This window comes from Poecilia reticulata, chromosome 16 (assembly GCF_904066995.2).
Source record: "Poecilia reticulata chromosome 16, P_reticulata-male-v2, whole genome shotgun sequence".
Classification (NCBI taxonomy): domain Eukaryota; kingdom Metazoa; phylum Chordata; class Actinopteri; order Cyprinodontiformes; family Poeciliidae; genus Poecilia; species Poecilia reticulata.
In genome coordinates, this window is record NC_088845.1 from 12,684,351 (window position 1) to 12,712,250 (window position 27,900).

Consider the following 27,900-nt stretch of genomic DNA (forward strand, 5'->3'; position numbering starts at 1 on the left):
ATTTATATTAAACTTTTGTGTTTCTGTTTAGAAAACTTCACTCAGGAAAATGGAGGAATTTCGACATGAAAGACGCAGGAAGTCAGTGACACAAAATCAAAGCCAAACACGCAGGTTTAGGTTGTATTAAATGTTCTAGATGTTTTATTGGTGTTGGTTTCATTTATTTGACACACAATATTTCTACAAGTTTTGTATGACTGTATTTTTTCTTCTTCAATCTCATCCCTTTCTGTGGTCTGGGATGGACCCAGCTGAGACTGCTGGCCCCCTTCGACTGGTCTCCAACACGCAAGTGTGCACAGATCTGAGCCGGACTTATCGGGATCAGGACCTGGGGCCTGTAAGAAGGGCCCCAGGCGCATGGACTCATACTGTCGCCACTCGAACTACATCGCAGCACACTTTCACCACATCATACCTGCACACATGCCTTGATGGGGAACCTGAAGCCTTTTGGTTTGATAAACACAGCCTGACACCCTGCTTTGCTGTTACACTGAAGATTAGCCTCTTGAGAAACCAGGAAAAAAAAACAAAAACAACAAAAAACAAAAAAAATAAAAAAAGAGAGACAGATCCTGACCAATAGTGTTTATGCTCTTCATGAATGTCTCTCTTGCATTGCTTTTCAACATATAATTTTTTTTTATTGTCTCATTTAAATTCAGGAATAGAATTATATAGATTTCCTAGAGCACACAGAAAGATTGAGTCGATTTACCAACTTGGGGTAGTGGGGATGTACTGTAATAGTTATTAACAACGACAATGGTTCACACTGTGCACACAAACAGAGACAAATGGGGCAGGAGGGAAAGGGAGAGGAGGGCTGTGAGAGACAGAAGGGAACAAGAGGGAGGACAGGACGCCATGAGATGTGCTTTGTTAAGCCTAAATGAGGAAAAGCTGCTCTCACACACCATCTCTCCCGTATCAGAGATAAAAAAAGACAAATAAATCATCAAAATCCCTCCTGCCCCCACATATTAAAAAAACAACACTGATTGTGGAAAACAGAAGAAACGAAAAATAAAAATGGATGTAGTGAGATCGTCGGGGAGGTGACCACTCTGCGGTTCCTCCACAAACAGGAGACAGAGGCGAGAGGTGGCAGTCGAAGTGGTGGCCGGCGTTGGGATCACTCAGTGTGATCTTTTAATCTGTGTGTGATTGGAGGGCAAGCAAAGGGCTGCTGGCGAGGAGAGAAAGGAGATGAGCCTACTAAAATACAGAGGGGATGGGAAAGGGAGGACAGGAAGCTGGATGGTCCTTTTTTTTGCAGAGCATAGACACTCCATCTGTATCTTCAGCTCATTCAAATCTACATACACAATATGCAGCTGCCGTTTGGTAGATATATTGGTTTAAGTACACAGCAGTGAGAGAACACATGCAAAGAGTATCATAGGAGGTAAGGAGAAGGGGCGCAGGGCAATGTAGAAAGTTGTAAAGGTGCTTTTGCTGTTTTTAATCTTTGGGGCAGCTGTGATGGAAATTGCTTGAAAGCAGGTTTTGTCTTTAAAAGGGGGGCAGAGGGCATCTGGAAATGAATCTTGCCGAGGATGAAGTGAAGGGGAGAACGGATGAGTAGAAGATGTAAAGGGGCTCGAGCAAAGGTGCTCCACTGATCAATAATATGTCTCCTTCTCCACCCAACCTGCAGCACAAATAAGAAAAACACAGAGAAGAAGTTCACACTTAATGTTATAAACATTTCAGAAAATGTGCACATTTGCATTCTTAAATGAGCAACAAAAAAAATCCCAACAGGTTCATCTGAGTAAATTATAGTTGAAAAGGTAATTTATTTCAGTAATTCAATTTAAAGGTGGCATATTGATTCATTATTCGCAAAGTGATATGGCTCAAATGTTCATTTCTGTTCACTTTGATAGTTATGACATAGCTGATGAAACACAAAATTTAATTTCCTTGAAATTTACAATAAAGATTTTAATACAGAAACATTTTTGCCCTCATGATCATGGTAAACCAGCACTGCCTGTCACTGCCACCATCAACAAGACAGGGAAGCCATAAAAGGTCAATGTGAAACATGCTGGTTGTTCACAGAGGGATGTATCTAAGTAGATTTTGAAAGAAAGTTGAGTGGAAGGAAAATGTGTGCTAGAAAAAAACTACACATGGACAGAGAAGACTGTAGCCTAGAGAGGGTTGAGAAGCAAAGCTAATTTACAAGTTTGGAGCCATTGAGGTCAAAACCATCAAGAACCTCTACAGAAAGGTGTAACCTGGTTATGCTCCAATATTCCTGTCACATTCCTTATTAAGCCACTCCAGATTCAGAAATGTCAGAAATAAATCTGGAGTAAAGGAAAGAAGGAACAGACTGTAACTCTGTGATCCAAAAGTGAAAGTGTGAAAGTAAATTTTTATTTTAATTGAAAGTCACAGAATACTTCTTAAACTCGTTATTGATATGTTTTTTTTTTGTTTGTTTAATGTTTTTAAATAAAAAATGTGAGAAGCAAAGACTTATGACCTAATCTGGAGTGAAATATTTTACACTAAATTCAGGAAACAACAACAAAAAAGGACTAAATATAGAAGAAAAGCTGCTGGAAAAATGGCTTTAACCTTTATCAAGAACACACAGCAGCTTATTCTGACAACGGCTCTGCAGAACGTGACCTGCCTTTTTCTCTCCACTAAGAAACACTCCTGAACCTAAAGGACACCTTCTGGGTGGAGAGAAGAACCACTGTGCTTTTGAAAAACTTGCCAAAGAACAATTTCTGCACAACTTCAATCATATGGAGAAGAACGCAAAAGCGCGAAAATGTAAATCTCATATTTTCCTTACAGCCAAAACCCTTAATAAGAGGGAAAACAGAGACTTACCGCCAGGGTTCCGGCGGAGGATAAGTTTCCGTACTTCATCATAAACAAAGATGAGAAAACTATATGGGAATGCACAAAACCACCAGGAAGGCCTGCAAACAAGAAAGGAATCTTGATCAAGCAAGCAAGAAATATGTCAGGTCTTATAACAGAGCGAAACCTTAGTCTCTGAGACGTACTTTAGAGGATACATCCTGAGAGCCACATCCATGCCAGGGCAGTAGGACAGGAAGGCAGCCAGGGCAGTCTCTTCGAACAGGCCGAAGATCAAAATCTTGTTCCTGAGCGCAGAAACGCATCAAGTATCAGTAAGAACAATTCATGAAGACTTTAAGACATGCTTATGTGCAGCTCCAGCACTCACCTCATGCCCTGCTGGAACACAGAGTTACGTCTGGTCTTGCAGATGATGAGATCGGCCCACTGCACCACCACGATGCTGACAAAGAAGGCTGTGTGACATGTAAACTCGACAATCTTCCTCTGTTCGTATGTCTGTGTGAGGAAGGAGACGACAGATGGAGAGTAAGACCAGCTGGCAAAATATGAAGAAAGACACTGAAACTACAGAAGGAAACAAAAGCACACGTACCCACTGCTGTCCGTAGCTGTCTTCCAGGTCGTTGCAACTGCGGTCATCCCAGTCGAGTCGGATGCCCAGAAGTCGACTGGGCAGGAAACCGTTTTCAGCCAGGATGACAAAGTAGCTGAAGAAGCCTCCCAAGGCCTGGATCATTCCTGTGGAGGCAGACAGGTGGACATAATGTAGACATGGTTTGTGTTCAACAAGTAAGACTAAAATAAGGTTTTATTAAAATAAATACTTCCAGGTAATCCATCTAAAAGAAGCGTAGGCATGATTTACAGTTTCAGTAGATTTATTGATATCAACAAGTTTCTGCTTTTCTATTTGTGCTCCAATCCCTTCATACTATCTGTATAATCCCCCTAAATACATGTTATATTAGTCGATTAGTGTTGCAGTTTTGAGAATTTTAAAAGACGATAAGTAAAGATACCCAGGATATAATTTGTAGTTTATTTCTTCATTGTTGTCGACACCTTATTGTTCATGTTTTGGTAAAACAAAGATGAGTTGTTTTTTTATTAATTCAACCAAACGATCTTTAATTTCATGTTTCAAGCATTCAAACTGAAAATGTATTGATTTTATAAATTAGCAAAACCCAAGCTGTTTCAAAAAATTGGAAATGATTTACAGCTGAAGTTCAGGATTTATTCATAGTGTTTCATGTGAGGGGGAATTAAAACCTAACATTTTAATTTCAAAGTAAAATGTACCTTTTCGCTATTAATGGTGAGAATATCTGGTTCAATAGGAATGAATGTGACCTTTTGTTGAATAAAGGGATTATTATAAGTCATTTAACTGGCATTTATTCTAACCAATAAAACGGAATTACATTCACTAAAGATGTTTTTCTGATAGATACATAGAAAAATCTAACTTTTCAGAGGTTTATATGTAAACTTTATAGTAAATCACCCCATAATTTTAGGTGTCTTGAATTTTAACTTTCAAAGATCATTTTGATATCATTTGAAAGTTGTTTTGATACTTCTTCAGACAATAGCTTATATTTACATACAGTTATTGTGAATAATTACAAGTACACTTAGTTTTAGTCTCTTTTTGCACACCGATTTGTCCGTAAGCGATGCTGATGAGCCTCTCATTTACAAGCTTGTCCCTGAAGGGGTTCCTGGGCTGACGCTTCATGATGTCACTCTCAGCTGCTTCATAAGCCAAAGAAATAGCTGGAACCTATCAAAGGAAGAGTAAGAGATAACCTTCAGTACTGCACAGCTGTTTCTAAGTGTATGTATATAAATTCACAGTCTGTCTCTGTCTTTAATTGCTCTCACCATGTCAGTTCCCAAATCGATGCAGAGGATAGTGATGGTTCCCAGAGGCAGAGGGATGTTGGCGATGATGAAGAGCAGGAAGGGGGTGATCTCTGGGATGTTGCTGGTCAAGGTGTAGGCGATGGACTTCTTCAGGTTATCAAAGATCAACCGGCCTGATGGTGAATAAGTGGAAAAATCACATTAGACAACATTTTCAATGGACATCTGGGCATAGAAATGCTAAGATGCTAAGCTATGTTCAAGATTCACACATTGACCAAAAGGCTTGGTTATAAGCCTTCTGTCCTTTAGTCAGTACAGAAAGGAAAAACTTACAAAGTATTTTATGCTTAGTATGAATGTTTGATGCAAAAATAAACAAAGATACTTTAAACTGAACATTGTTTTTTTTAAAGCAATTTAGGATATAGATTAAACCAAACCTAGTTTATTGAGCCTAACTACATTCTGATTAATTGGCCCAGAATCAGATTGGTCAAAGTTAAACCACACTTGGTTGACATAATACCCAAATTATGCTATTCTTCATCGATTTGTATATATTTTATTCATAAAGACTTCACATCAGATTATGTTTTTCTGAAATCGAATTTTCCACTGTCTTCCATTATTTAAGGTTTCCATTATCAACACTTTATTGATCTCATCTCAGTGTCTCAGTCCTCTCCACTGGGCCTTCCCACCTTCTTCCACTCCAGTGACAATGGAGGCAAAGTTGTCATCCAATAAGATCATGTCTGCAGCCTGTTTAGACACATCGGAGCCCGAGATTCCCATGGCAACACCGATGTCGGCCTTTTTCAGAGCAGGAGAGTCATTCACACCATCACCTGTCACAGCGACAATGGCACCCTGAGAGAAAAGGCATGAGAACAGATGATGCTGAGATGATCTACCAAAGGAACTGCATTTCATTTTAAAAATCGTCAAACTCAAACATTCTGAAAAGCCTAAATAGTGGAAGTATTATTTATAATAAATATTATCTTATTTTTTTAAGGTATAAATATGATTATGTTTGACAGGTTGAATTTGTTTTCTGATGTAAACTGTTTAATCTATCTACTTTAGTTTAATTGAAATGCAACTAAAATAAGGCATTTTATTTAACTGTATCCTTTTGTCTAGAGACGCCCATTTACTGGACATCTAGCACCACCTGCTGGTGAACAAATATAACATGTCTAACACAGACTACTGTAATTCCAAACAGTACGACGTATCTTATAAGCCTCTTCATTAAAACAATGTCAAAATGTCTCAACCTGTCTCTGGCATCCCTCGACAATGATGAGTTTCTGCTGTGGGGAGGTCCGAGCGAACACAATCTCTGTGTGATTCCTCAGGATGTCGTCCATCTGGTCCTGAGACAAGTCCTTCAGGTCCGAGCCATGAATCACGCAAGCTTTGGCATCCCTGAACGTAAACAGTAAAAGCTTAAGCTTTGTGGATACACTAGTATTCAAACAAATACGTTTTTTTTATTTGTTGTTGTGCATTATGTCTTTGTTGTTTATGTCTACGTGGATCACGAGTCTGTTTAATAAATAAATAAATCAAAAATGCATCATTCAGGTTGTTCTCTCACTAAAAGGTGCGTCCTTGCCTTCTGTGCGTATCAGACAGCAAACGTTTACCTCGGGTTGACCTGAGCAACAGGTATGTTGAGACGAGCTGCGATGTCCTCCACTGTCTCGTTTCCCTCTGAGATGATGCCTACTCCTTTGGCAATGGCTTTGGCTGTGATTGGGTGGTCACCAGTGACCATGATGACCTACAACAGGTACCAATTTAATATTTTATCCATCCTTAAGATGTATACAACGCAATGGCTCGGTATAACTCACCTTGATACCAGCGGACCTGCATTTTCCCACTGCGTCTGGCACCGCAGCACGAGGAGGATCGATCATGGACATGAGGCCAACGAAGCAAAGGTTCTCCGTCTGGAAGTTAACATCATCTGTGTCGAAGGCAAAACCTTTGGGGTACTGGTCTTCTGGCAGGAGCAAGTGACAGAATCCTGCAGGGGAAAGCCAATTGTTACTACTTGTAATTCATTTTTCTTCTCTCTGTTCATTTCTGTAATATTCTATAAATTACTGTAAATTAAAAATTTCTTGAGTTGATAATGGACTGATTTTAGAAAAGTGTAAACTATTCTTTGAGCACTACTGTTGACTTCAAAAACATATATCATCTATCTTCACCAGTATGGAGCCTCACCCAGGACACGCTCTCCCAGTCCTCCCAGCTCCATGTATGCACTCTGGAAAGCCTCCTTCATCTCCTCATCCATAGGCTGCTCTTTGCCCTGAATCACGATGGTTGAACAACGGTCAAGGATCCTCTCAGGGGCGCCCTTCATCACCAGCAGGTAGCGGTTGTCATTGGGATCCTCTGTCTCATGTATTGAAAGCTGAATGACAAAAATTGAGATTGAGATAAACCCTGCTGCGTAAGGCATCCAGTCCCTTTCAAAAGTATTCATACTCCTTGAACGTTTCCGTAATTTGTTGCGCTGCAAAGACAAACTTCACAAAACAAAGACGTAAATATAAGTGTTGCGTGCATTTGCGTTTGCTTCTTCTGACCTGCACTCCTGAATAAAATCGAGAGGAATCAATTGCCTTCAGAAGTCACATAATTCATAAAAAGTGACCCTTTGTGTGTAATTAATCTCAGTATAAATACAGCCATTCTTCAAAGAACATTTGTGCAGTGAAAAACTAATCCTGTACATAGATCTGAAAACACCATCCCCATGATGAAGCATGGTGGTGGAACCATTATGCTTTGGGTCCGTTTCTCATCAGGAGGAGCAGGGAAGCTGATCTGACTTCATGGAAAGCTGGATGGAGCTAAATGTTGAGCTAAATCTTAGTGGAAACGTGAGACTATGGAGGAAGTTCAGCTTCCAGAAGGACAAAATCCATAAACATACAACAAGAGCTAAATTTCAGGCTTAGGTCAAAGCATATTCATGTGTAAAATTGACCTAGTTAAAACCCCCAAAAGATCCCCATTACTTTATGTGGATCTAAAATCTACATAAAGTAATATAAACTGGAGTTCAAAGGGTATGAATACTTTAGAAATGCATTGATAATACAGTTAAAATAAAATAAAAACATAGGTGATGCAACTTAAAAAAATTTGTTAACTTATTACAAGTAATCAAACTGAGTTTAACCAAGTAAATACTCAAGTTTATTAAGGTGTCATGTTAACCAAACATAAATAGAGTAAGTTTGACAAACTCAATTAAATTACCTGAAGCAAATAAACTCAATTTTTTCTAAGTTGGAGCACCATTCTCGTTTTTCAGAGTGTAATAAAAGTTGTCCATAGACATCAATATTGAGGAAAATACCCACCTGGTATTTGTTGGTGGAGTTGAAGGGGATCTCGGCCACTTTCTTGTTCTTGTCCCGCATCAACCTGACGGAGCCGCAGGACAGCTCGATACATTTCAGCAGAGCCGACTCCGAGGCGTCTCCGGCCACGTCTCGCTTCAGGATGGGCACGGAGTCTTGGCCGGCTTTGAACTGCGCACGGTTACACAGAGAAGCAATACGGGACAGAGCCTGCCATGTTGCCGAGCTCTTGTCGAAAGAAGCACCTGAGGGAAGGACGTGATGGGTTAAAGCTGTGCAGCATGTTTTAAACGCCTGCGCCGTCTGTGCCACATGCCCTTTCCTCTCTAACCTGACTGATCCTCAGTGGTGTCGGCCTCATGGATCTGGTTGTCGAACCACATGTGGGCTACGGTCATCCTGTTCTGGGTCAGGGTGCCTGTCTTGTCAGAGCAGATGGTGGAGGTGGAGCCTAAGGTTTCCACAGCTTCCAAGTTCTTAACCAGGCAGTTCTTCTTCGCCATACGCTTGGCAGTCAGAGTCAGACACACCTGCAGGCACACACACATAACGTTAACATTCACTGTATTCTCCTAAAATACGTGAATCCAGAACCTCTGGTCCCTTACAGTGACGGTGGCCAGCAGTCCCTCAGGCACATTAGCCACAATGATGCCAATAAGGAAGATGACAGCCTCCAGCCAGGAGTAACCCAGGATGATGGCCAGGATGAAAAAGGTCACGCCCAGGAAGACGGCCACACCCGTGATGATGTGGATGAAGTGCTCGATCTCCTTGGCGATGGGGGTTTTGCCGGTGTCCAAACCGGAGGCCAGAGTAGCAATGCGGCCCATGACTGTGCGATCTCCGGTGTAGATGACAATACCACGTGCTGTGCCTGGTTAGACAAAAAAACAAGACGACTTGTTGGACTGAGCAACACGTAACCACATACTGTAAATGACAAAAGTCATATCAGCGATCTCTACTAAAATTGTGCTTTTTCCTTAAGTTTTCAGAGGAAACAATAGTCCTTTAATAATATTGGTGCACCTGGTAAAGTCATGTATGAACACCTTGAAATAAATGGTTGAAATAGAGATTATGAAACGCCAAGATGCTGCTTTTTACTGCTGTTTTACTTTTTTCTCCTCTTGCAGGCTCCTAACTGTAGGAGCCTGGCTCCTGGCTCCTAACATCCAGGCTCCTAACTCCTAATATAATTTTAAAAATTACATTAAAAATAGAATTTTTTTTAATTTTAATCAAACTAACAAAATTGATTTGTAAGTTATTGTAAAAATGTTTGTAAAATAAAAAGAAAAACCTTCAAACTTCCTTAATTTCCGGGTTAATTTAATATTTTCTTTGTAAAAAATGCAACAAAATCTTTATATGAGTCTCTGTTTCTTTAAGGCCTTGCTATATATATCCAAGTTTAATGAAAATGTGCTCCCATGTCTGCTTCGGAGTACAAGTCGCAGGATATTTAATAGTACTATATTACTATATAGTAAATATAGTAATTTTATTTACTATAAAATTAAAATGAAAACAAAAATAAACATGGTAAATAAAATACAAAAACTTTGTGATGTCTAAAACCTTTTCCATTTTAAGAAGCTCTTATCTTAATATGCATAAGTGAAAACCTCTTTTTTTAAGTGTCCCTGTGAACCAGCTGCCTGTACAGAAGGGTAACATTTATCCAACTCTTGAATACTCATCGCTAGCTGCACTAACTTATTAAGAGGGCCAGCGATAGCAACACAGGCCACACATTGGAAACCTTGTATTAAATATTTAAATCATTTAATTGACTCTTAATATGGGCAAATTTAGGTGAACAGCTATTTTCTTGTAGCCAATTTAATCAACTGCAAAGATCAACACAGATTTGCTTGACATATTCTTCTGTCTTTCCCATTTTGAAGCGTCCATATAAGAAATTATCCTCTGTATCCCTCTATGTTTATGCCTGACACTCTGATCAGCTTGAAAAGTAAAACAGAAATGAGACACTGCATTGATTTAATAATGAAATAATTGTTTTTGTTTTTGAGAAGGATTTCTATTCCTTAGAGGACATAATGTTCTCAAATTAAAGATTTTGTAATGTTTTTGCATAAGGTCACCAATAATTGTGGAGGTTGCTATGGATGAGCAGAATGACATAATATATAGATCATTATTCACTGCCAGTACCTTCCACACAGTTGGTAGAGAAGAAAGCAATGTTGCGGGTCTCCAGAGGGTTGTCATGGGTGCAGTCAGGTGACCTGCTTTGTGGCTCTGATTCTCCTGTCAAGGAGGAGTTATCCACCTGTCGGAAAGCACAGAAATAGATTCAAAATACACTAAAACTGATATAATTTCAACTTTTGCACCGGTTTGAGTCTGTGTCTGTACCTTGCAGCCATGAGCAGAAATCACCCTGATGTCAGCAGGGATCCTGTCTCCTCCTTTCACCTCAATCAGATCTCCAGCCACAACTTCTTCAGCGTTGATCTGCACCTTCTCCCCCTCACGGATCACCAGCGCTTGCTGCAGGGATACAGGGTGGAGAATACATGAACATATTAATAAATAGATTGTGGGGAGCTAAAGTTGGTTTGAAAGCTGGAGGGCTCAAATTAAACCTTTATGGAGACATTAACTGTAGCTCCATCAGGATTTCCAAGTGTTAATTTTGTCTTTGTTTTGTAAATAAATTCATGCAATAGGTTAAAATGTTTTTAAAGCACATTCTGTATAAATTTCCAGATACATGCTGTATTTCACACGGACTTCTATTGAAACACAGTGCTGTCACCATTTTGCAGTGGGGATATTTTTCATCCGGAGGAACAAGGAAGATGGAGCGATATGACGAGAACTAAATTTAAAGCCATTTCAATAACCGCAGGTCCAGTTTAATCACGAGACCAAAAAGCTGAGAAGTTGTCCTATTTTATTTTGAATAAGTTTGAATTGACAAACACTATCACTAGGCTTGACAAAACAATAAATTTGTGATTTGATGAAAAGAAAGAAAATGATGTTATTTAAATATAAATAAATGCAAAAATCCATTAAATTTTTCAGAAATCTTTGATTTTGTAATCCATATTTGACTTTTCTTAATGATCCAGGCCAATATAATATAACTTTTCCATACTCAGCAGAAACTCTGTCAGTGCAAACATTTCACTCTCACAATAATAGCTTGTATTTTTCAAATTTGACAAGAAAAATTAAAACGTTTCCTATATTTCTTGCATGCTTACCTGTGGCACCATGTTCTTAAAAGACTCCATGATTTTGGAGCTCTTGGCCTCTTGGAAGTATGAGAAGCAACCAGTGATGATGACTACGGCTGTAAGCACAATACCTAGGTACAACTGTGGCAGAGAACAGACAGAGAAGCAGGTTAAAATCTGCACAGGTGTGAAGAGCAAAGCTGCAGTGCGTGACACTAAACTCAATTAGTCAAGGTATTATTTTTATTTGCTTCTTCAGACTCCTAAGTGTGACGGAGGCACTAATGAGGCGTAGCTGCTCCATATGTGGACGTGTTTATGTAGAAAAATGACGAGAGCTTCGCTCACATTGTCGCCTGCAGGGTCGTCCTCTGTGGCTGCCTGGATGGCGTAGGCTAGAAAGCAGAGAATGGCGCCGATCCACAGCAGGATGGAGAACCCACCAAACAGCTGGCGACAGAACTTGACCCACTCCGGGGTGGTGGGCGGAGGGGTGAGAGCGTTGGGACCATCTCGGATCAGAATCTCCGCTGCCTTGGCATTGGTCAGTCCCTGGGCAGAGAAGTGAGGAAGGATACACGTCAACATCAGGGTGAACTGATTACAAAACACATAATCTTACTGATTTTATAGTGGAAATTAAGTCTGTATTTATTTTTGACTTCTCTAATCTAAACAGGGTTAAAATCATACAAACACAAATATATACACATATTATGTCAGAAGCCTGTTAATGGCTGCAAACAGTGAAGTCAAGATGCAACTTGCTAAGAGATAATGAATCAAATATAAGTGAGGATAAACATTTGAGCTTGTACATATAATTATGACCCCTTACAGATTAGAGAAAAATATTTTTACTTTAGACTCCCAAGGCAAATTTTTAAAGTTATCTTATGGTAATTTAATCCTAAAATTAGAAATTTATCATAAAATAGTTACATTACAGTGGATAGAAACCATAAATTTTCTGTGTGCCTGTATTTCTAGCTTTCTTGAGGACCGCCCTCACTGTTGTATATCATCTGAATCGGTCTGCTGCCACCTTGTGGTGAACCATGAAAACGTGACTCACCTGGACAATATCAGCCTGGAATTTTCTGCATACTTCCTCTACAGACATCTTATGTTCCGTCTGCAAAAAAACAACAACACAAAACAAAACAAAGACACAAAGAAACAAAAAAAAAACACCTATTAATACATTGTGATGTCAGAAATCTTGTGCCTTGTAATCATTTATCCATGCAGTATTAAGCAGAAATAGTCCTGAACAATAATAAATATATGGCATGTTTTCTGTATTTGTAAAGCACCTATATAAAATATTTATAATGGTACTCCATGCATGCAGTTCACCTGAGAGATTAGAGTCTCAAGGCAGCCAGGTATGGCAGCCCTGTTGTCTGTTTCTTGAGCTGAAATGTCAAGTCAAACTCACAGCATCCTGATAAAAAGTCAAACCCCTCTAATGGGCAGAACATCATCCTTTAGGTTTATTTACAATGATTTCTTCTTGCCAAAGAAAATACCTTCACCAAAGGCATGGAGTATTTAAATAAATAAATAAATAATAATAATAATAATAATTTAAAATAACCCAATTGACATAATTTAAAGTGAAATAATTTACAATATGTTTAGCAATAAAACACACAAAGAGGTTTTACTCACAATGGGCACTTCCTTCTTCAGGTCATCCATGTCCTTGCCCCCCTTCTTCTTCTTGGGGGATCGGTCATCTTTGTCCTGTGTGGTGGCAACGCGGTAACTGTCTGAACGTCCATACTACAGACACACACACATGTTTTACACATGCCCTCGGACTACACTGAGGAGAAAGCCTTTGTGTTTGAGTTTAGCTGCTCTCACATAAACTACAGAACTCGACACATTGAGGATCTTTTCTATTTTTCTAGGAGAATCTATCATTCACAAACTGCACCAAAAATTAGGGATGATTGATCTTTTTCCATGAGTTTAAATACTCCAAAAACTATGTTGTAGCCTAGTGAGGTGGCCTTGAGAGGTTAGGTAATCTCAGTCAGTGAGGAAAGTAAAAGATTAAAAACATTAATATAAAAAAAAAAATGCTATTCAAAGTAAAAACCAAAGGCGTATGCCTGAACATACCACTATTAAAAGCGCACTGTAAAGTCACATCAAAGCCTTAATCTGTTGTCTCTGCCAGACCCATCTGGCATCCACTGATCAAATGCTCTGACAAACAAAACGCCCAGATGGACACAACACCACCTGATAGAGCGAAAATGGTTTAACCTGCTCCTTTTTATTTAATTATAAAGCAGCAAGCCATGAGGACATCAGAGGGAGGCAGAGCAGAATCCAAGACTGCAGACTGATCAAAGCACTTCTTCTTATGTTCGAATATGCTTTGTAAGAGAGCAGAGCCTTTGCTGTCAGGATTATTAAATATAAACCCACAGGACAAAACTCAGACTTTATTTTGCAATTCATTTTGACCTATTTATCCAGGTGGATCAATTCTAAGTCTTATTTACCAGACCAACACGCAGCTGAAAAGGAAGACACAAAATACTGTTCTACACCAAATTTAAATTCAAAGTAGCAATGAAAAAAATAAAGAACAAACAGAAAAGACCAGAAAAGATTAAAGTGTACAGCAAAGCATAGTGACAAATGAAAAGTATTTGGCTTAATGCAGAAAACTGCATTTTCATACATGGATCAGCGTTTCGCAAAATCACCCATACCTCTCAAATCTTTCAATATTTAGATCTATGTATTTTAATAAGATTTTGTGCCTAGCTATCCTCATGAGTCTGCATTTTATAGAAGCTAATTTCACTGCAGTAGTAGCTGCTGGTCTTTTGAGGCATGTCTCCACCTGCTTTGATCATCTTGAGACTGAAACTGTGGCCTATTCTTCTTTGCACAATAACGAATGCATAACAAGGGACGGACAGAGAGTATTTAGCATTTAGACCTGGACTTTAATGTGGTAATACACGAATAGGCTTCAGCCTAAGCGACTCTATTGTAACCCTGGGTTTAGGTTCATACACACTCCTCCATCCTAGGGGTTTTCATCCAGCAGTTCCCTTTCTAAAGTCTGACAGGCTTCCAAATCCCTGTTTTAGAAAAGTATCCTCGCACGATCCTGCCACTATCATGTGTGGAACTGGAACGATTTGTTTATGGTGATGAGCAGTCTTCATTTTCTACCTCACATAACATGTCACACATTGCTCTGAAAATTATTAAATCCATTTCATGATGATTTTTCTAAGAAACATCTGAGGTCTTCATAGAGAGATATATTTATACTGAAACTAAACTAAATACTAGTTAGCTCTATTTGTAAATTCAGCATCTTCAGAAGGCAAAACACTGCACAGGATTTTGTTTTAGAGTGTTTAAGTTGTGTAAAATTGTGGAAAACATGTCCCATTTTTCATCCACTTTACAAATATCCACTGATTTCAAATCCTAATGCAATGCATTTTATTGGTATGAAGCTATGTATATAAAAAACCACCGCTGGTTTCCCATGAACACTTTGGAGGGAAAAAAAATGTGGCTTTCAGTTACATTTTTTTACCTAAATGCCACTTCCTCCTGTGATGTCAACACTGTGAAACCAGTTTTTTTCTGCTAGAAAACCCCTGCAGTTGTAAAAGAGGAAGACTATGAAGTGGTCTAATTATTAGTAATGCTCCTAAACCTCTGCGCATTCAGCATTTCAAGCAGCTCAACTTGACAAAGGTCAGAGGTAACTAGAGACCTAAGGAGACAATGGTGGTCAGTGGAGCCCCATAATAATCCATGTGCCTCATATAAACTTTTGGATAATGAGAACAGAAAATCTTCTGAATTATACAAAAAAATTATCTTGTAATAATAATAAAAATAATAATGTACAATTAAGTTGCCAAAAAGTCTACATTGACTTGGTTAATTTTCATGGATAATTCTTAATTTATTAAGAAGAAATTGGTGGCTAGTGCTCTAAATTAATTTAACTTGGCGCCCTCTAATGGCGAATTTAGGAAGTAACCTCATCAAACAGCAGCTAACTTCCATTACCTTCAGAATAAAAAGCAGATTTGATCTTAAAGGTAAATATTCAATGTGTGTTTATTTTTAAAATGTGCTGGTTTAATAGGTATAGGAGTGGGGAGAGTAGTATGAATTATGATCTGAATTTTTTCCTGTGTGTTGACCGACTTGCCCAAACAAACCACACCAAGCCAAACACTCCTGCATTGGAACAAAGAGCAACTTGCCCCTGCATCTCCCATTTGAATTGTAATTGTTCTGCCATTGTGCAACCCCTCTGAAATGAAGCCCCTGTGTTATGCAATTTTTTTATTTATTTTTTTAACCTTTTTTTAGGGCTCCAAAACCCTCCTCTCAGGTTTCGCTCCCCATGCAAAGAGTTTTCATGACACCAGATATGCAGGGCGATTCTCACTTAATTAAGTGGCGCCATTGTGTTGCTCAACGACCACTTCTGAGCTGGGAACAAACAATAAAGCCCTTCTTTCAAGCTTGTCGGGCGGGGAGCAGCTCGTCAGCGGGAGGGAGACTGTTTGACCTGACTGCAAAAAGTACACGCACTCACACACACTCATATGCAAACACACTGAGTAACAAGAGAGCAGGTAAGCAAATCTCTCACTGCAGCATGTCGAGGCAGGCCTGGTGATGAAGAGGCAGCACACAGAGAGACTGGTGTAGTGGAAAAGTACTGCTGCTGCCAAACCCCACTGAGACTGGTCATAGGTGTGTGTGTGAGTGTGTCCTGAGTAAAAAAAAAAGAGGTGGGTGGAGATGTGCTGACACAGGTACATGTGTGTTATAGTTTATGTGGGATATTATCTGTTTGAGAACAGGACCGTTGAACAATAAGTCACGCATCATTATGTGTAAGAGTAATTCGACGCTTCAGCTCCAGTGATGGGACTAGCAGCTGTGTTTCTGCCTTTTTATTGTTCTGCCTCATTTTTCCATAAACAATAACTGAACCGTACAAACAGTCCTGTCAGCAGCCTACCTGCTGCCGTATGTGGTAAGGCTGATGGAGACACAGATATCTAAAAGCCACACGAGCTTACACAAACCGGTCCGAACAACAGAAGCTATTTGAAAGGGAGAGAGACTGATGTGACGAAGCGGATGACAGACAGGCACATGGAAGAGGAGACATCAGTGGGAGGTGAGAGGAAAGCAGGTGAATAGAGGATGGGGTGGGGGGGCACCAGGAGGTGTGGGTCTTTCAGGAATCTAATTAAATATTGAGTGTTTTGACCCACACTGATGGCACTCTAACAGATCTCAACATCATGGGCTGCTAATAAACCATATTTTCATTTCAGGTTATGCGTGCCTGAAGGTGTTATTTACAAATAAGAGTGAGAGTGTATTCATGAGCCTGAGTCATAGAGAAAGGAAACGTGTCCAGCTTATCCTCGTCGGTTTACTGAGTAAGATATTTGCACAGTGACTGTGTGATTGGCAAAGAGGAAATATCGGAGAAGACATTTAGCAAGATGAACAATAAACTGTGTGTGTGTGTGTATATATATATATATATATATATATCTGGAAAAAAAATTAAGAGACCACTTAAACTGAACAGTTCTCTGATTTCACTTTTTATACGTATATGTTTGAGTAAAATGAACATTGTTATTTTATTTCATGAACTACTGACATCATATCTCCTAAATTCCAAGCAAACAATTATTTATTTTCAGAAAATGAGGAATGGTTAAAATAACGAGAAGATGCAGAGCTTTCAGACCTCAAATAATGCAAAGAAAACAAGTTGATATTCGTTTAAAAACAACAATACTAATGTTTTAACTCAGGAATCAATATTTGGTAAAATAACCATGAGGTTTTCAATGGGGTTCAGTGCAGTGGGATCTTCATTTTATGAGCATATACTCATCTGTATGTCTTGAAATGTTCTCATATTTTTTCACATTACAACAATCCTTGTTGTATTTTATTGGGATTTTTTTGAATAAACCAACAAAAAGTGTAGTAGATTTATGAGGTGTCCTTTTATCGGATGTAAAATCTCAAGCTTTCACATCGATTCTCATTTGGATTTCAGTCCAGGTTTCAACTAGGCCATTCTAATATCGGAATTTGATCTAAAACATTTCATTGTAGCCTCAGTTGTATGTTTAGAGTCATTGTCCTGCTGTAAGGAGAAGCCTTAAACTGTCCCCACAGCATGATGCTGCCATCACCATTCTCTATCCAATTTTAATGAGTTTATGTAACAATGTTTCTCTACAATCAAGTGGGCTAGAAATAATTTGTTTCTGGTATTTGTCCATACAGGTCAGTGTGTAAAAAACACTGATTGACAGTTTTTATCCTTACCAAAGAATAGATTCCCTACAGGATGATACTGCCACCACCGTTTGTCACTGAGGGAACAATGTGTTCAGTCTTCGGTTTTCCCCACATAATGTTTTCCATGTAGGCCAAAAAGTCCGATTTTGTTTTTAGGTGTATCAGATTAAAGGGGGTAAGATCCAAATACACATCATGTTTTAGATTTGTTTAGAAAAACAAAACATAGCAATGTAAATATTTCTCTCCCACTTTATGAACCATTCTGTGTATGTGATCTCTTTAAAACACATTAACCTAACAAAATGGGGAAAAGGTCAGAGAGTACAGAACGGTTTTGCAAGCACGGTAAAAAAGGATATGCCTCTTGTTATCCATATTTTGTGTTTATCTATTCTCACTGCTCCTGCCTGTGTGTTTCTGTGGAGCTTTCCAGCTGTCTTCAACATCTCTGAGTAATTCAATGAGGCCCCTCTGCCCTGAGGTAGGAAACGGAGACTTGTGGCTGAAATTACATATACTCACTCCCCCACGAGCACAGAGCAAAAACAGAATGATGGACACGCTTATCGATTACATTATTGAGAAACAGCAAAATCTCGCTGCTCCTTCGCAGATTACAGAATGATTGTCAACATCCAGAGACGTTTTAGCTCATTAAAATTCACTTAAAATATCAATAACTTGATTAAGCGGGTACTTCAATGCTTGTTTTCAATTGATTCCTAAATGATTCGGCAAGTCTGCCCTGAAAAAGCCACTGACGAGAGAATGGTAGGAGAGCCGGTTGCCATGGCGAGCGGCATGGCTGCTGGCATGGTGACAGAGCTCAGCAGTGGCCTGGTACTCTGAGGATCCCCTGATGTTATCCAGGATGAGGAATAATTGATGCATCTGTAACTGGACCCTGGATTCACTGCTGTTTGTTTAAGGCCACTGATGGATTCAGAACTGCTCTGCATTTTTTTTTAATGCGCTTATGTCTGTATGCGCCTGTGTTAGCAGAGGTGAGTCACTGAATTGGCTACAGTGTGTTTGAGCAGCTTCTGCACGCACTGCGGCAGTAGGAGGAAGAGGAAGATGTGGAAGGGACGAAACAGGCACATTATCATGGCTCGATAAAATAAAGCGATAATGAAATGTTTAGTATCTTCAAAGCATGATATTCCAAACTTAATTTCCTTTGTGTCTTAGATTGCGTCTTCTTTCTTTAAACCTGAAGTAGTGCACGTAAACATGACACTGACATCTAGTGAAGTCTTTGGTCTGTGGTTGCACATTGGGTACTCCGGCTAGGTGTGGCACAATCATGTCAAGCATGCTAAAGATCTCAACTGATTATGGGCTTAACTGAAAAAAGGAGGTTGTTTTATTAAGTTCCCTTTTTGCTGCACATGATTTGGACTTTGCATCTAACAAAATTAGGTTTGCAAGTTCCCACAGATGTAAGAATGGCCCTGTGGAGGCATTCAGTTTCAGTGAGTTGACGTCAGAAGGGGAAGTGGTACTAAGCTGGAAAAACACCCACAGCAACACTTCTTTTTCTGCATTTCTTATTGTGAAATCAGCAGCGTTACCCTCCATTCAGCGCCTTTTGAGTTATTCACGTTTGTCAAGCTGTTGCTGCTAATTAACTTCTAGGCTTTTGTTGGGATTTTATTTGATAAACCAAAGTAGTGAGTAATTACTAAGTGAAAGAAGTGAAAGAAAGGTGGTACCTTTGTACAGATAGCGTCCATAAACAGCACATTTCAAGTCTTTCCAAAATCAAAAATGTAAAAAGTGTGGATTTCAAATGTATTAAACTTAATTCTCGCCCCAACCAGTCCTTTGTGTTTTATCTGTAACAGGTCTGCATATCAGGAAGCCAATTATTCTACCACTAATATTTGCAAAACAGCTTAAGCTCAGTCAGGTGAAGAACATTTGTGCCACAAATTACTCTCTGGACTTAAACCTGGACTTTGACTAGGCCACTCAAACACATGAATATAGTTTGATCCAAACCCTTCTATTACTTGATGGATGGTGAACTTCTGCTATGGTTGCCATCTCTAACTGATGTTCCCCCAGCATTGTCCTGCCAGTCTAAAGTATTCCTGCATCATGATGCTGCCACCACCAGGTAACAACATGGGGATGCTAAATTAAGGGTGATCTATAGTGTTTGTTTTACTTCACATATATTTATGCCTGCAGGCCCAAATCAAATTACGTTTGGACTCTCATCAGGCCAGAGCACTTCCTTCAACATGTTGGTCTTTGTAATGATGCTGCTGCTTATTTATTAATGTTCTCAAACCACTGAAGCTCTCAACTGTAGTCCTGATATTAAAGGAGGAAGAACAAATTGTTCATGTTTTCATTTGTAAAGGATTTATGCATTTCTATCCTTCGAACTTCAGAGTTATGCTCTTCTTTCTGTTTGTCTATCAAATAAAGTTGTTGGTTGTAACTGACGAAATGAATCAATCTACATATGATTATAAATGCTCTTACATGGCAATGTGAAAAATAACTGCCATTTCTACTTCTCTGCTTTATTATGAGACCAGTATCATAATGTTAGTCAATGGACTGCAGATAAATGAACAGGAAATATGATGAATATCTTCCCTTTGTTTTGCATGAACTTTCACTTCATGGTGACTTTACAACACGATGAGTGAAACTAAAACCAAAGGCCCATAACTGGATACGTGGTGCATCTTAAAAGGTAACTAGAGGTGGACATTTGATCCAATCTGGGTCATCTCGGCACTTTGTTCTGTCCAGGGGGAATGTGAAGGACCTCGACCTCCAGTCTGCGTCATTGTTCAGCTGAAATATGCATAAAGCTGAGAAGCTCTATGACTCAAAAGAGCACATTTACATCTTTAGGACGACCTTTACTTTGAATATGTGCTCATGAAGTAATGAAATAAAAACCTTGTTAGTCTTTAAGTTCCTGGTCATAAACAAGGATTGTTAAATATGCTTGCCCCCTTTAATTATTATGCCACATTGAATCTGTAGATTTTTATTTGTTTAATTTTTGTCCTGTGGTAATGATTCACATGTTAATCAAACTAAAGGCTTTATTGAGGAATACCATCTTATTAATCATGAATGAGTGTCTGTAGTGGTGTAAGTAAAGGCTTATAGGTTTGTTTGTTAGAGCCATGTTAATTATAAATGGCAAACTTACCAGTGTACCCCTCAGGCTCGTGTTACTAGATTGTTCCTGTCCTTCTCATGGACAATCTAATGAAAAACAGCAAACCAGCAAATAATACATGCTGTTACTGGACTGAATATCCAATATTACAACAGCTGAGTGTAAATTTATCACTGATTATGTGTTTGTGCAACCTTGCAAGGTCATTGGGCCATCTGCTGGTTCTTGCAGCAGGACGGAGGGCTCTGGGCCAAAGGAGGGGGGCTCAGGCTGGAGAACAAGGGACTTGACTGCTGGGATTAAGCATTCTGAACGCAGCACTGGATTAGCCCAATGTGTGCTTCTCCTGCTCCACTGTTGCTGCTTTGCACACCCAGGAAAAAACAAGCTTTCTAATTAAATCCTCACATTTACCTGAGAGAAGTGAGCTTGTCTGAGGCTGGGTAAAATCAATGGTTCCCATATAGATGCTTGGATAAATAGGCAAGTTTAGTTTCTTTGTAACAAAATACTTGAGAGAAAAGTGTTTTAACAAAGGGAAAATGTGCTAAAAATGGGAGATTTCTGGAAATTGAGGAAATGGCTAGAAATTTCTCGAAATATAAAAACCTGGGGAATTTAAAAAGAACCGAGGAAATGCTTTCACTCAAGCTTTATGAAAATGAGTCAGTTCCACCGGTCTGATTTGATAAAACAATATTTGTGACCGATAAATATTTGATGCAACAATGCAGATGCTTACAAAAAGAGACAGAAAATCTCAACCTCTAAACCCTGCAGACACAAAGAGAGATTAACTCTCTTTAGCTCTAAATCATCTCCCCTGTGTTTCACTCTAAAGATGAAAAAAAAAACACAAAAAAAACAAATCAAAGTAACAAAGTCAAACACAACTCAAACTGAAAATCCCTTCTTAAGCCACAACCCGTCTCATCCCCTCTTTTCTCCTTCGCTTCCTGCAGCCCATCTGTGTGTCCTGTCACCGTCTTCTTCTGATCACGTAACAAAAGCGACGGTGTAGCTGTGTGACTTGATCAAGCCCAGTGAGCAGAGCTGTGCAGCACTTCAACTGGATTGGATTAGAATAGTAAATCTTGCTTCCTGTCTTGTGCAGGGAGCATCTTGACTAGCTCTATCTGAGAGAGAGTAATTGTAGGACGGGGTGGTAGAGTGGAGCTACACATATGTTCATACTCACACACACAGAAGCTAACACCAATTAATTTTAGGGTTAAAGCGTGTATCTGTAAAGGAATGCACCTCTTAAATTTGACCTTTCATCTCTAGAGACTCTTTGCTTGTCAACTCGATTCTACAACTTGGTCAAAGAAACTCTTCAAAAATGAACCATGTAGTTCTCAAACTTTCCAAATTGAGCTGTTATGCAACTCATCGTTTCCATGACGACAGTCATTGCTGACACTTTACTGAACACAAGTCAGGATGCCAAAAAGGAAGTCCACGTTTAGTTATATAGCATGTCCTGCCCAGTTAAATTGTTGCAATATTTGCACCAAATGTCTGCTTCTGATTGTTTGAGTAGCTGTAGTCATCCTGGAAGAGCAAAATAAGGAAGCGCTGTGGTTCTGGGGCCCAACTTGTTTTGTCCAGAAAGGAAGGAACAAATATATGTTTGCACGTATGCACATCTATTTATGTGTGAAGTTCTGCAAGCCTCCAAATTCTTGGGGGGGTTTTCATCTACAGCAGGGCTGAAATGATTAATCAGATTACTCGTGATGAATATCTTATTAAAACAATTGTCAACTAATTTAGTAATTGATTAATCATTAACTGGAGTATACAGACTCAAAAAAGGGCCTTTTGCTGAAAAAACCATACATTCAGAGCAGCCATTAAGCTAAAACTGGACAAAAAGTACATATGTTTTGGATTTAAGGAAAAAAAAAAATCGCTGTAAATAAGTGGCATAATTTTAGCCCCACCTGGTTCAAATTCTGTAAAGAAAAGCTCCTATTATGCATCTTTTTCTATCTAGTTATTAAGTGGTTAATACAAAGACTAATCACCAGATTAGGGATGTTATCTTGTTGCACTTTAGCAATAAAATGTTTATTTTCTTATTTTCTTTAAAAAAATAATTGAATTAGTTGTTCATTTGCATCTTCTAATGTATTTCTAGTATTGTATATATATAAAGAAAAGCTTAAATAGTTCAATGAAAAACCTCCAGCCATTTCTTTTATCATATTAATCCATTAACTTTTATACCTTTGTTTTTCTTTCTCTTTTAGACTAAATTGAAGTCAAAACCCAGAATTAGGCTATAAAATATATTTTCTTTAGTCCGTTAGGCAACTCCAAGGTTCTTTATCAGCTTTAATTTAATTAATAACGCTTACACACTGCTTTAATGTTTATCACCTATCCATTGTCGTCTATTGATTAAATGTGTTGCATTTTCTCAGTTCATTCATAAGACTGGTCAGACTAACTACATTTATTAAAGTAGCTGATATTCACTACCTGTTTACAATGCTGAAAACTCAAATAGACAAGACACTAAAACAAATTAAACAATCCAATGAAACATTTCACTGTTTAGTGTTAATCTTCAAACTTGAACGTCAAAAACCAAAACAGTCTCTGCACATTGTGTCTGTGCAGTGCCGCCCATTGTGCCTTGATTTACTCGTATAGGGACACATGCATCTCCAGGACAACGCCTTGAAATGTTGTCAGTGTCATGTTGCTGTAGTCAGGCAGCCTACCCCTCTTGAAACACTCTCTTTATGGGAGACCATCAGCAGGTTAAGTTGGAAACTTTTGGCCATATCAATCACTAAGTCTAATATAATCTTGTTTTAAAGTAATGTCTTAAAGAGACAACTTGACCTTTTGAGGAAAGATGGTTTAACTTCTGTGTTTTATGGGAAAAGTAGCCTGCAAGTTACAGAAGTGGACCTTTGGATGATTACACTGGATGTTGGGTTAAGTTTAAAGTTACACACCTGCCTCTCATAGCAGTTGAATTCACATTTATTAATGTGAAAGTGTTGACTAAAGTTAGTTAGCTCTGGCTCAGAAACATTAACTTTACATGGATTCCTCCCCCATTCCTCCATTTTGTATTTTTGCACATCAGGTCACAATGTTGTGCACATTTTCCAGAACAGAAAGTAACTGTCTGCCACCAGAGACCAGAGACGCAGGGAGTTGCATCAACACCCTATGGGGACATTTTGTGCCAGAGTAGACAAACACTATGCACAGTACTTCTTAAATATATATTATTTACTTACTGTACAACATTTCCCTGAAGGAAATCATATTTATAAATGTATTTTGATATGGGTCTTATTTTGTCATTATTTATCCTAATAGTTCATAAAAATAGCCAACTAATGAGAAATAAACACTTCCATTTCAAAGAATGAAATGGAAGTGGGCAAAACAGGCTACCAGTTTGAGTTAACTACTGTAAAAGGTTGTTTAGTCAAAAACTGACTTATAGTTGATGTTAGTCCACACATGCTAATCAGGCCTTGTGACTGCACAGTCCAGCCACTCTGAATGAATGAAAGTTTTCTACAAGTTTGTCATCTATTCTCTTTTTTTTGAGTGTATCCGGGAGAACAATAGTTTACTTGACAATTTGGATTATTTATTCCTACAAAGCACAGAAGAATTGTCAAGAGGTAATGATCAGCTAATCGGAAGTAAATCTTGGTTTAACAACAGAATCGAATAGGAGATTACCAAATATGGACTTGCCTTACAGTATCGAAGAGAGAGAATTTCAAAAGTCTTAGCAATTACATTAGTCACAGAACTCGGATTGGTAATTTGAAAGACCAAAAAAAAAAAACCAGGAATTATTTTTGATAAACCAGATTTTATTTAGGGAAATTTGTTCTTATTGTGACTAAGTTAAGGGTTCATTGTGGTTAAATCCCTGAATCCAGCATGACCATCTGAAGTGGGCAGGAGAGCAAAGAGCATAATGAACATGAGCATCAAGCCACATTTTCATTTGCAGTCTTTGCATCAAACTAGGGTGTAGCTGAAGCTATGAAGCAAAGATGTGACCTTTCAGGACTATTGATTTCTTTTTTTCAGCCAAAAGGAGATGTAGCTCCTTTAACAGCATGGGAGAAATCAGAATGTTCCTGAGCGGTGCTCATCTTTTTTGCTTCCTATTGAGCAGCAGCTGTCATGTTGCTTAAATCGAAGGAGCCTATTGACCTTTACCGAATCCATGGACACATGTAGGGGAACCGCATTGTATATGAACCTTTCTTTCTGCTGGTTTCTACATCATGATGGACTAACCAGCCACCGCAAAGCACCATGCAGCAGGTGCAGCTCTCTGCACCAAACTGAGGGCTGCGCCTCTGCAGCAGCCACACAGCTCCTTCATTACCTTTAGAAAAGGCTAATGTCTCCTCCATCCTGCACACGCCCTAGTGGTGCAAAAATAAATGCACACACTGTCCTAGAAACCTTTATATCTCATATCTTACAGAGGACTTAATGTCACACCGCTCTCGGGCAGTATGACCTCCTGACAAACACGGTGACATCCTATTTTTTCTATCCTTGCTCATCAACCCTTACCACACAGACCCACACCGCCTCCTGCTACCCATCTGTCTCCTCTGCCCCTGATAACCAATCCCACAAGCTGCAGCAGAGGGAAACACAAGCCACGGTAATGTGAGCTTCAGGTCATTATCCCGTAACAGGATATACAGTCAAGCAGCCCTCCCCCTCTCCTCGTCCATACTCAGTCGCCATTCCTTTAACTCCTTGTTTCTCTCTTTAAAATGCAGCCACCACCTAGCTGTCCTTCCTCCTGTTCTCTCATCAGCTCCCCCCAACCACCACCATCTGAATCACGTGTCTGAAGGTGAACAGCAGCAGTCGATGCAGCCGTGAGGCCCTTGATGCACATTCTCATTTTACATCCCTCCTACACAGTAATCAATTTCAGATTCTGTAAGGCAAAAAGCTGCCTCAGTGAGTGCAGGGATGAAAAGGAGCGGCGTGCAAGACGAGGAGGCGGAGTGAGAGAGTGAAAATCCTTTTCTGAAGGGATGCTTGCTAAAATTAGAAATATCTATATATGTCTTCCTTGTGTTCTTGACACATGTTAAAGCTTTTTTTCCCCCTCTATACAGCATCAGTGCTGTCCCTTTTGTGCGTGGCTCCTGGTTCCAGCCTATCACAGCTCTTTGCAGGGAATTTCCACGGCACAAGCCCCGCCCCTGGTTTGACGCGGAAAGCGGCGTCACAAGCGATGCCCCCTGCGGCCTTGTGGAAGGACAGCCGCTGCACAGTGCGCCAAGAGGACATTCTCGAAGGAAAGAGGAAAGAAGCGTGAAGGAAAAATGGAAATCTAGCATTTAATGGAATGATTTCCAGAACCTGTATCTGCGTTCAGGGTCACCTCAGCATCCTTCACAGATCTCCGCTATTTGCTCTTCCAATTACTGGCTTCCATAATGTCAACCCCTGGAGGAACATACTGTGCCCCAAACGATGACTTATTCCCCTTCACACCACATACAGCCACAACCAAACGTCCCCACATCAGTACGCAGCTACGTGCGTAAGCACTTTCTGTTCTCTCGTCTCTCTTTTGACGCAGTGCCCGCAAAAGCAGCACATTTTAGAAGGAAAAGACGCTCAGAAGGACCCATAAATCCTCTCCCCGCGCCTTGAAGATCCGTCTGCAGCGTCACGCCGCCGCATGATTCATCCCCGCGTGCCGCTGCATCAGATTAAAAATTACAACCAGCATCACCAGATGGTGATTAAGCAAAAAAAAAAAAAAAATAAAAAAAAAAATGCGCAAAACCTGGCTATTATTTCACACGCAGCTCACAGTTGGTGATTTTCCACCAGGGTTTGCAAATTCACCTATTGATTCATTCACGGGTACGGCTATGACAAGTTTAACCAAGATGGTTTTTTTTTTTTGTTTTTTTATTTTAAAGATGCGCTCATGAAGCTGTGGGGACCATATAGCGTCGTCTCATTATTCTTCACCAGAGTGTGTGACCATTGCTGGCGATTATCGAGTTCCAATGTTATGTCACAAATTAAAGGAAAAAAATAAGCTGGTGAGACACTTATTCCTGGTAACCGCATTATGACGCACGGGTCATTGAGGGTGTCTTCAGCTGACAGCATCCAGTGGAAAGGACGCGTCCTCAGCGCTAAATGCCTTCCAATGGCACAGAAGCAGCTGCGTAGAGCCGGAGAGGAGAAGAAGAAGATGATGAAGATGATGATGATGATGGGGAGGAAGGTGGATTCAATGTGCTCTGTCATCACAAAGGAAGAGCTGCACAAGTATGTGAATATAACCCCTGGATATAACATTATTAAACCACGATGGGCGCAGATAACACGTGCCATCCCGCCCTTACCCCCCCAACACAGGAGCAATCTGGAGGAATAAACCGATTAGGGCCTACTGCCTCGCAAGGTTGCGGTCACGGCAAACGAGACACCTAACAAGACAACCTTCCTTCTCCCCTGCATTATGCATCAGATTTAAACTCAGCCGAACCTTTAAACCCGACGCAGAGGTGAAAACCCAACTGAGCGGTTCTGATCAGACAGGAGCTTCTGGCCGCATCAGTTTGTCGCAGTATATAGAGAGAGCTGGGCAAAACACAGTTCCGCATTAGAGTCAATGTCACTCAGACACAGAGGCTGCACAGGATATCCAAAACGATATCACGGCTCAGTTATTTCACAATATGCCAGTAAAGAAGGTAAGAGACCACCCCTCGGTTTTCAGGCCACTTCGACTGGGCTACAACGCAATTAAGAAAGTTGGAAATGGCGTGTCTTACCCCCATGTTGGCGCAATTCTTCTTCTTCTTCTCTCAGGTGATGCACCGCTTGAGAGGTGTCAGCCCCTCACGTTGAATTAGTCAGTGTATGAATGCCTCGCCTTGAAAAGCAGAACAGTGTAAGCGCAGTTGTTTAGCTTTAAACACACAGTAGAGAGGACAGCTGCAGTCTAGGCTGAACAGTTGGGATAAAGAGAGGCTCAAACCTTTTT

General features: G+C 39.7%; 1 protein-coding gene across 2 annotated transcripts; it reads right to left on the reverse strand.

Moving 5' to 3' along the window:
- Nucleotides 1-115: 115 nt before the first annotated feature.
- atp1a3b (ATPase Na+/K+ transporting subunit alpha 3b) lies at nt 116-27,792 on the reverse strand. Of its 2 annotated transcripts, none has more exons than XM_081597184.1 (22): nt 27,689-27,792; nt 13,025-13,099; nt 12,426-12,485; nt 11,699-11,902; nt 11,378-11,491; nt 10,521-10,655; nt 10,317-10,434; nt 8,741-9,009; nt 8,464-8,662; nt 8,133-8,377; nt 6,982-7,174; nt 6,603-6,778; nt 6,393-6,529; nt 6,021-6,171; nt 5,439-5,607; nt 4,753-4,907; nt 4,528-4,651; nt 3,458-3,603; nt 3,230-3,360; nt 3,045-3,146; nt 2,866-2,957; nt 116-1,660 (listed from the first exon to the last, which is right to left on the reverse strand). In XM_081597184.1, exons 1-22 carry the CDS (start codon nt 27,692-27,694, stop codon nt 1,632-1,634), a joined length of 3,030 nt encoding a protein of 1,009 aa, XP_081453310.1. In that variant the 5' UTR covers nt 27,695-27,792; the 3' UTR covers nt 116-1,631. The 2 variants fall into 2 exon arrangements, with proteins under 2 accessions (XP_081453310.1, XP_081453309.1); XM_081597183.1 differs by having other exon boundaries at nt 13,025-13,138.
- Between the last annotated feature and the right edge of the window lie 108 nt (nt 27,793-27,900).

Bases quoted from the DNA above. Each gene is read 5' to 3' on its own strand.
- atp1a3b (XM_081597183.1), bottom strand. The intron at 11,492-11,698 runs GTGAGCGAAGCT...TCTCTGCCACAG, and splicing joins ACGACCCTGCAGGCGACAAT to TTGTACCTAGGTATTGTGCT. The intron at 3,361-3,457 runs GTACGTGTGCTT...TTCCTCACACAG, and splicing joins ACAGCTACGGACAGCAGTGG to ACATACGAACAGAGGAAGAT.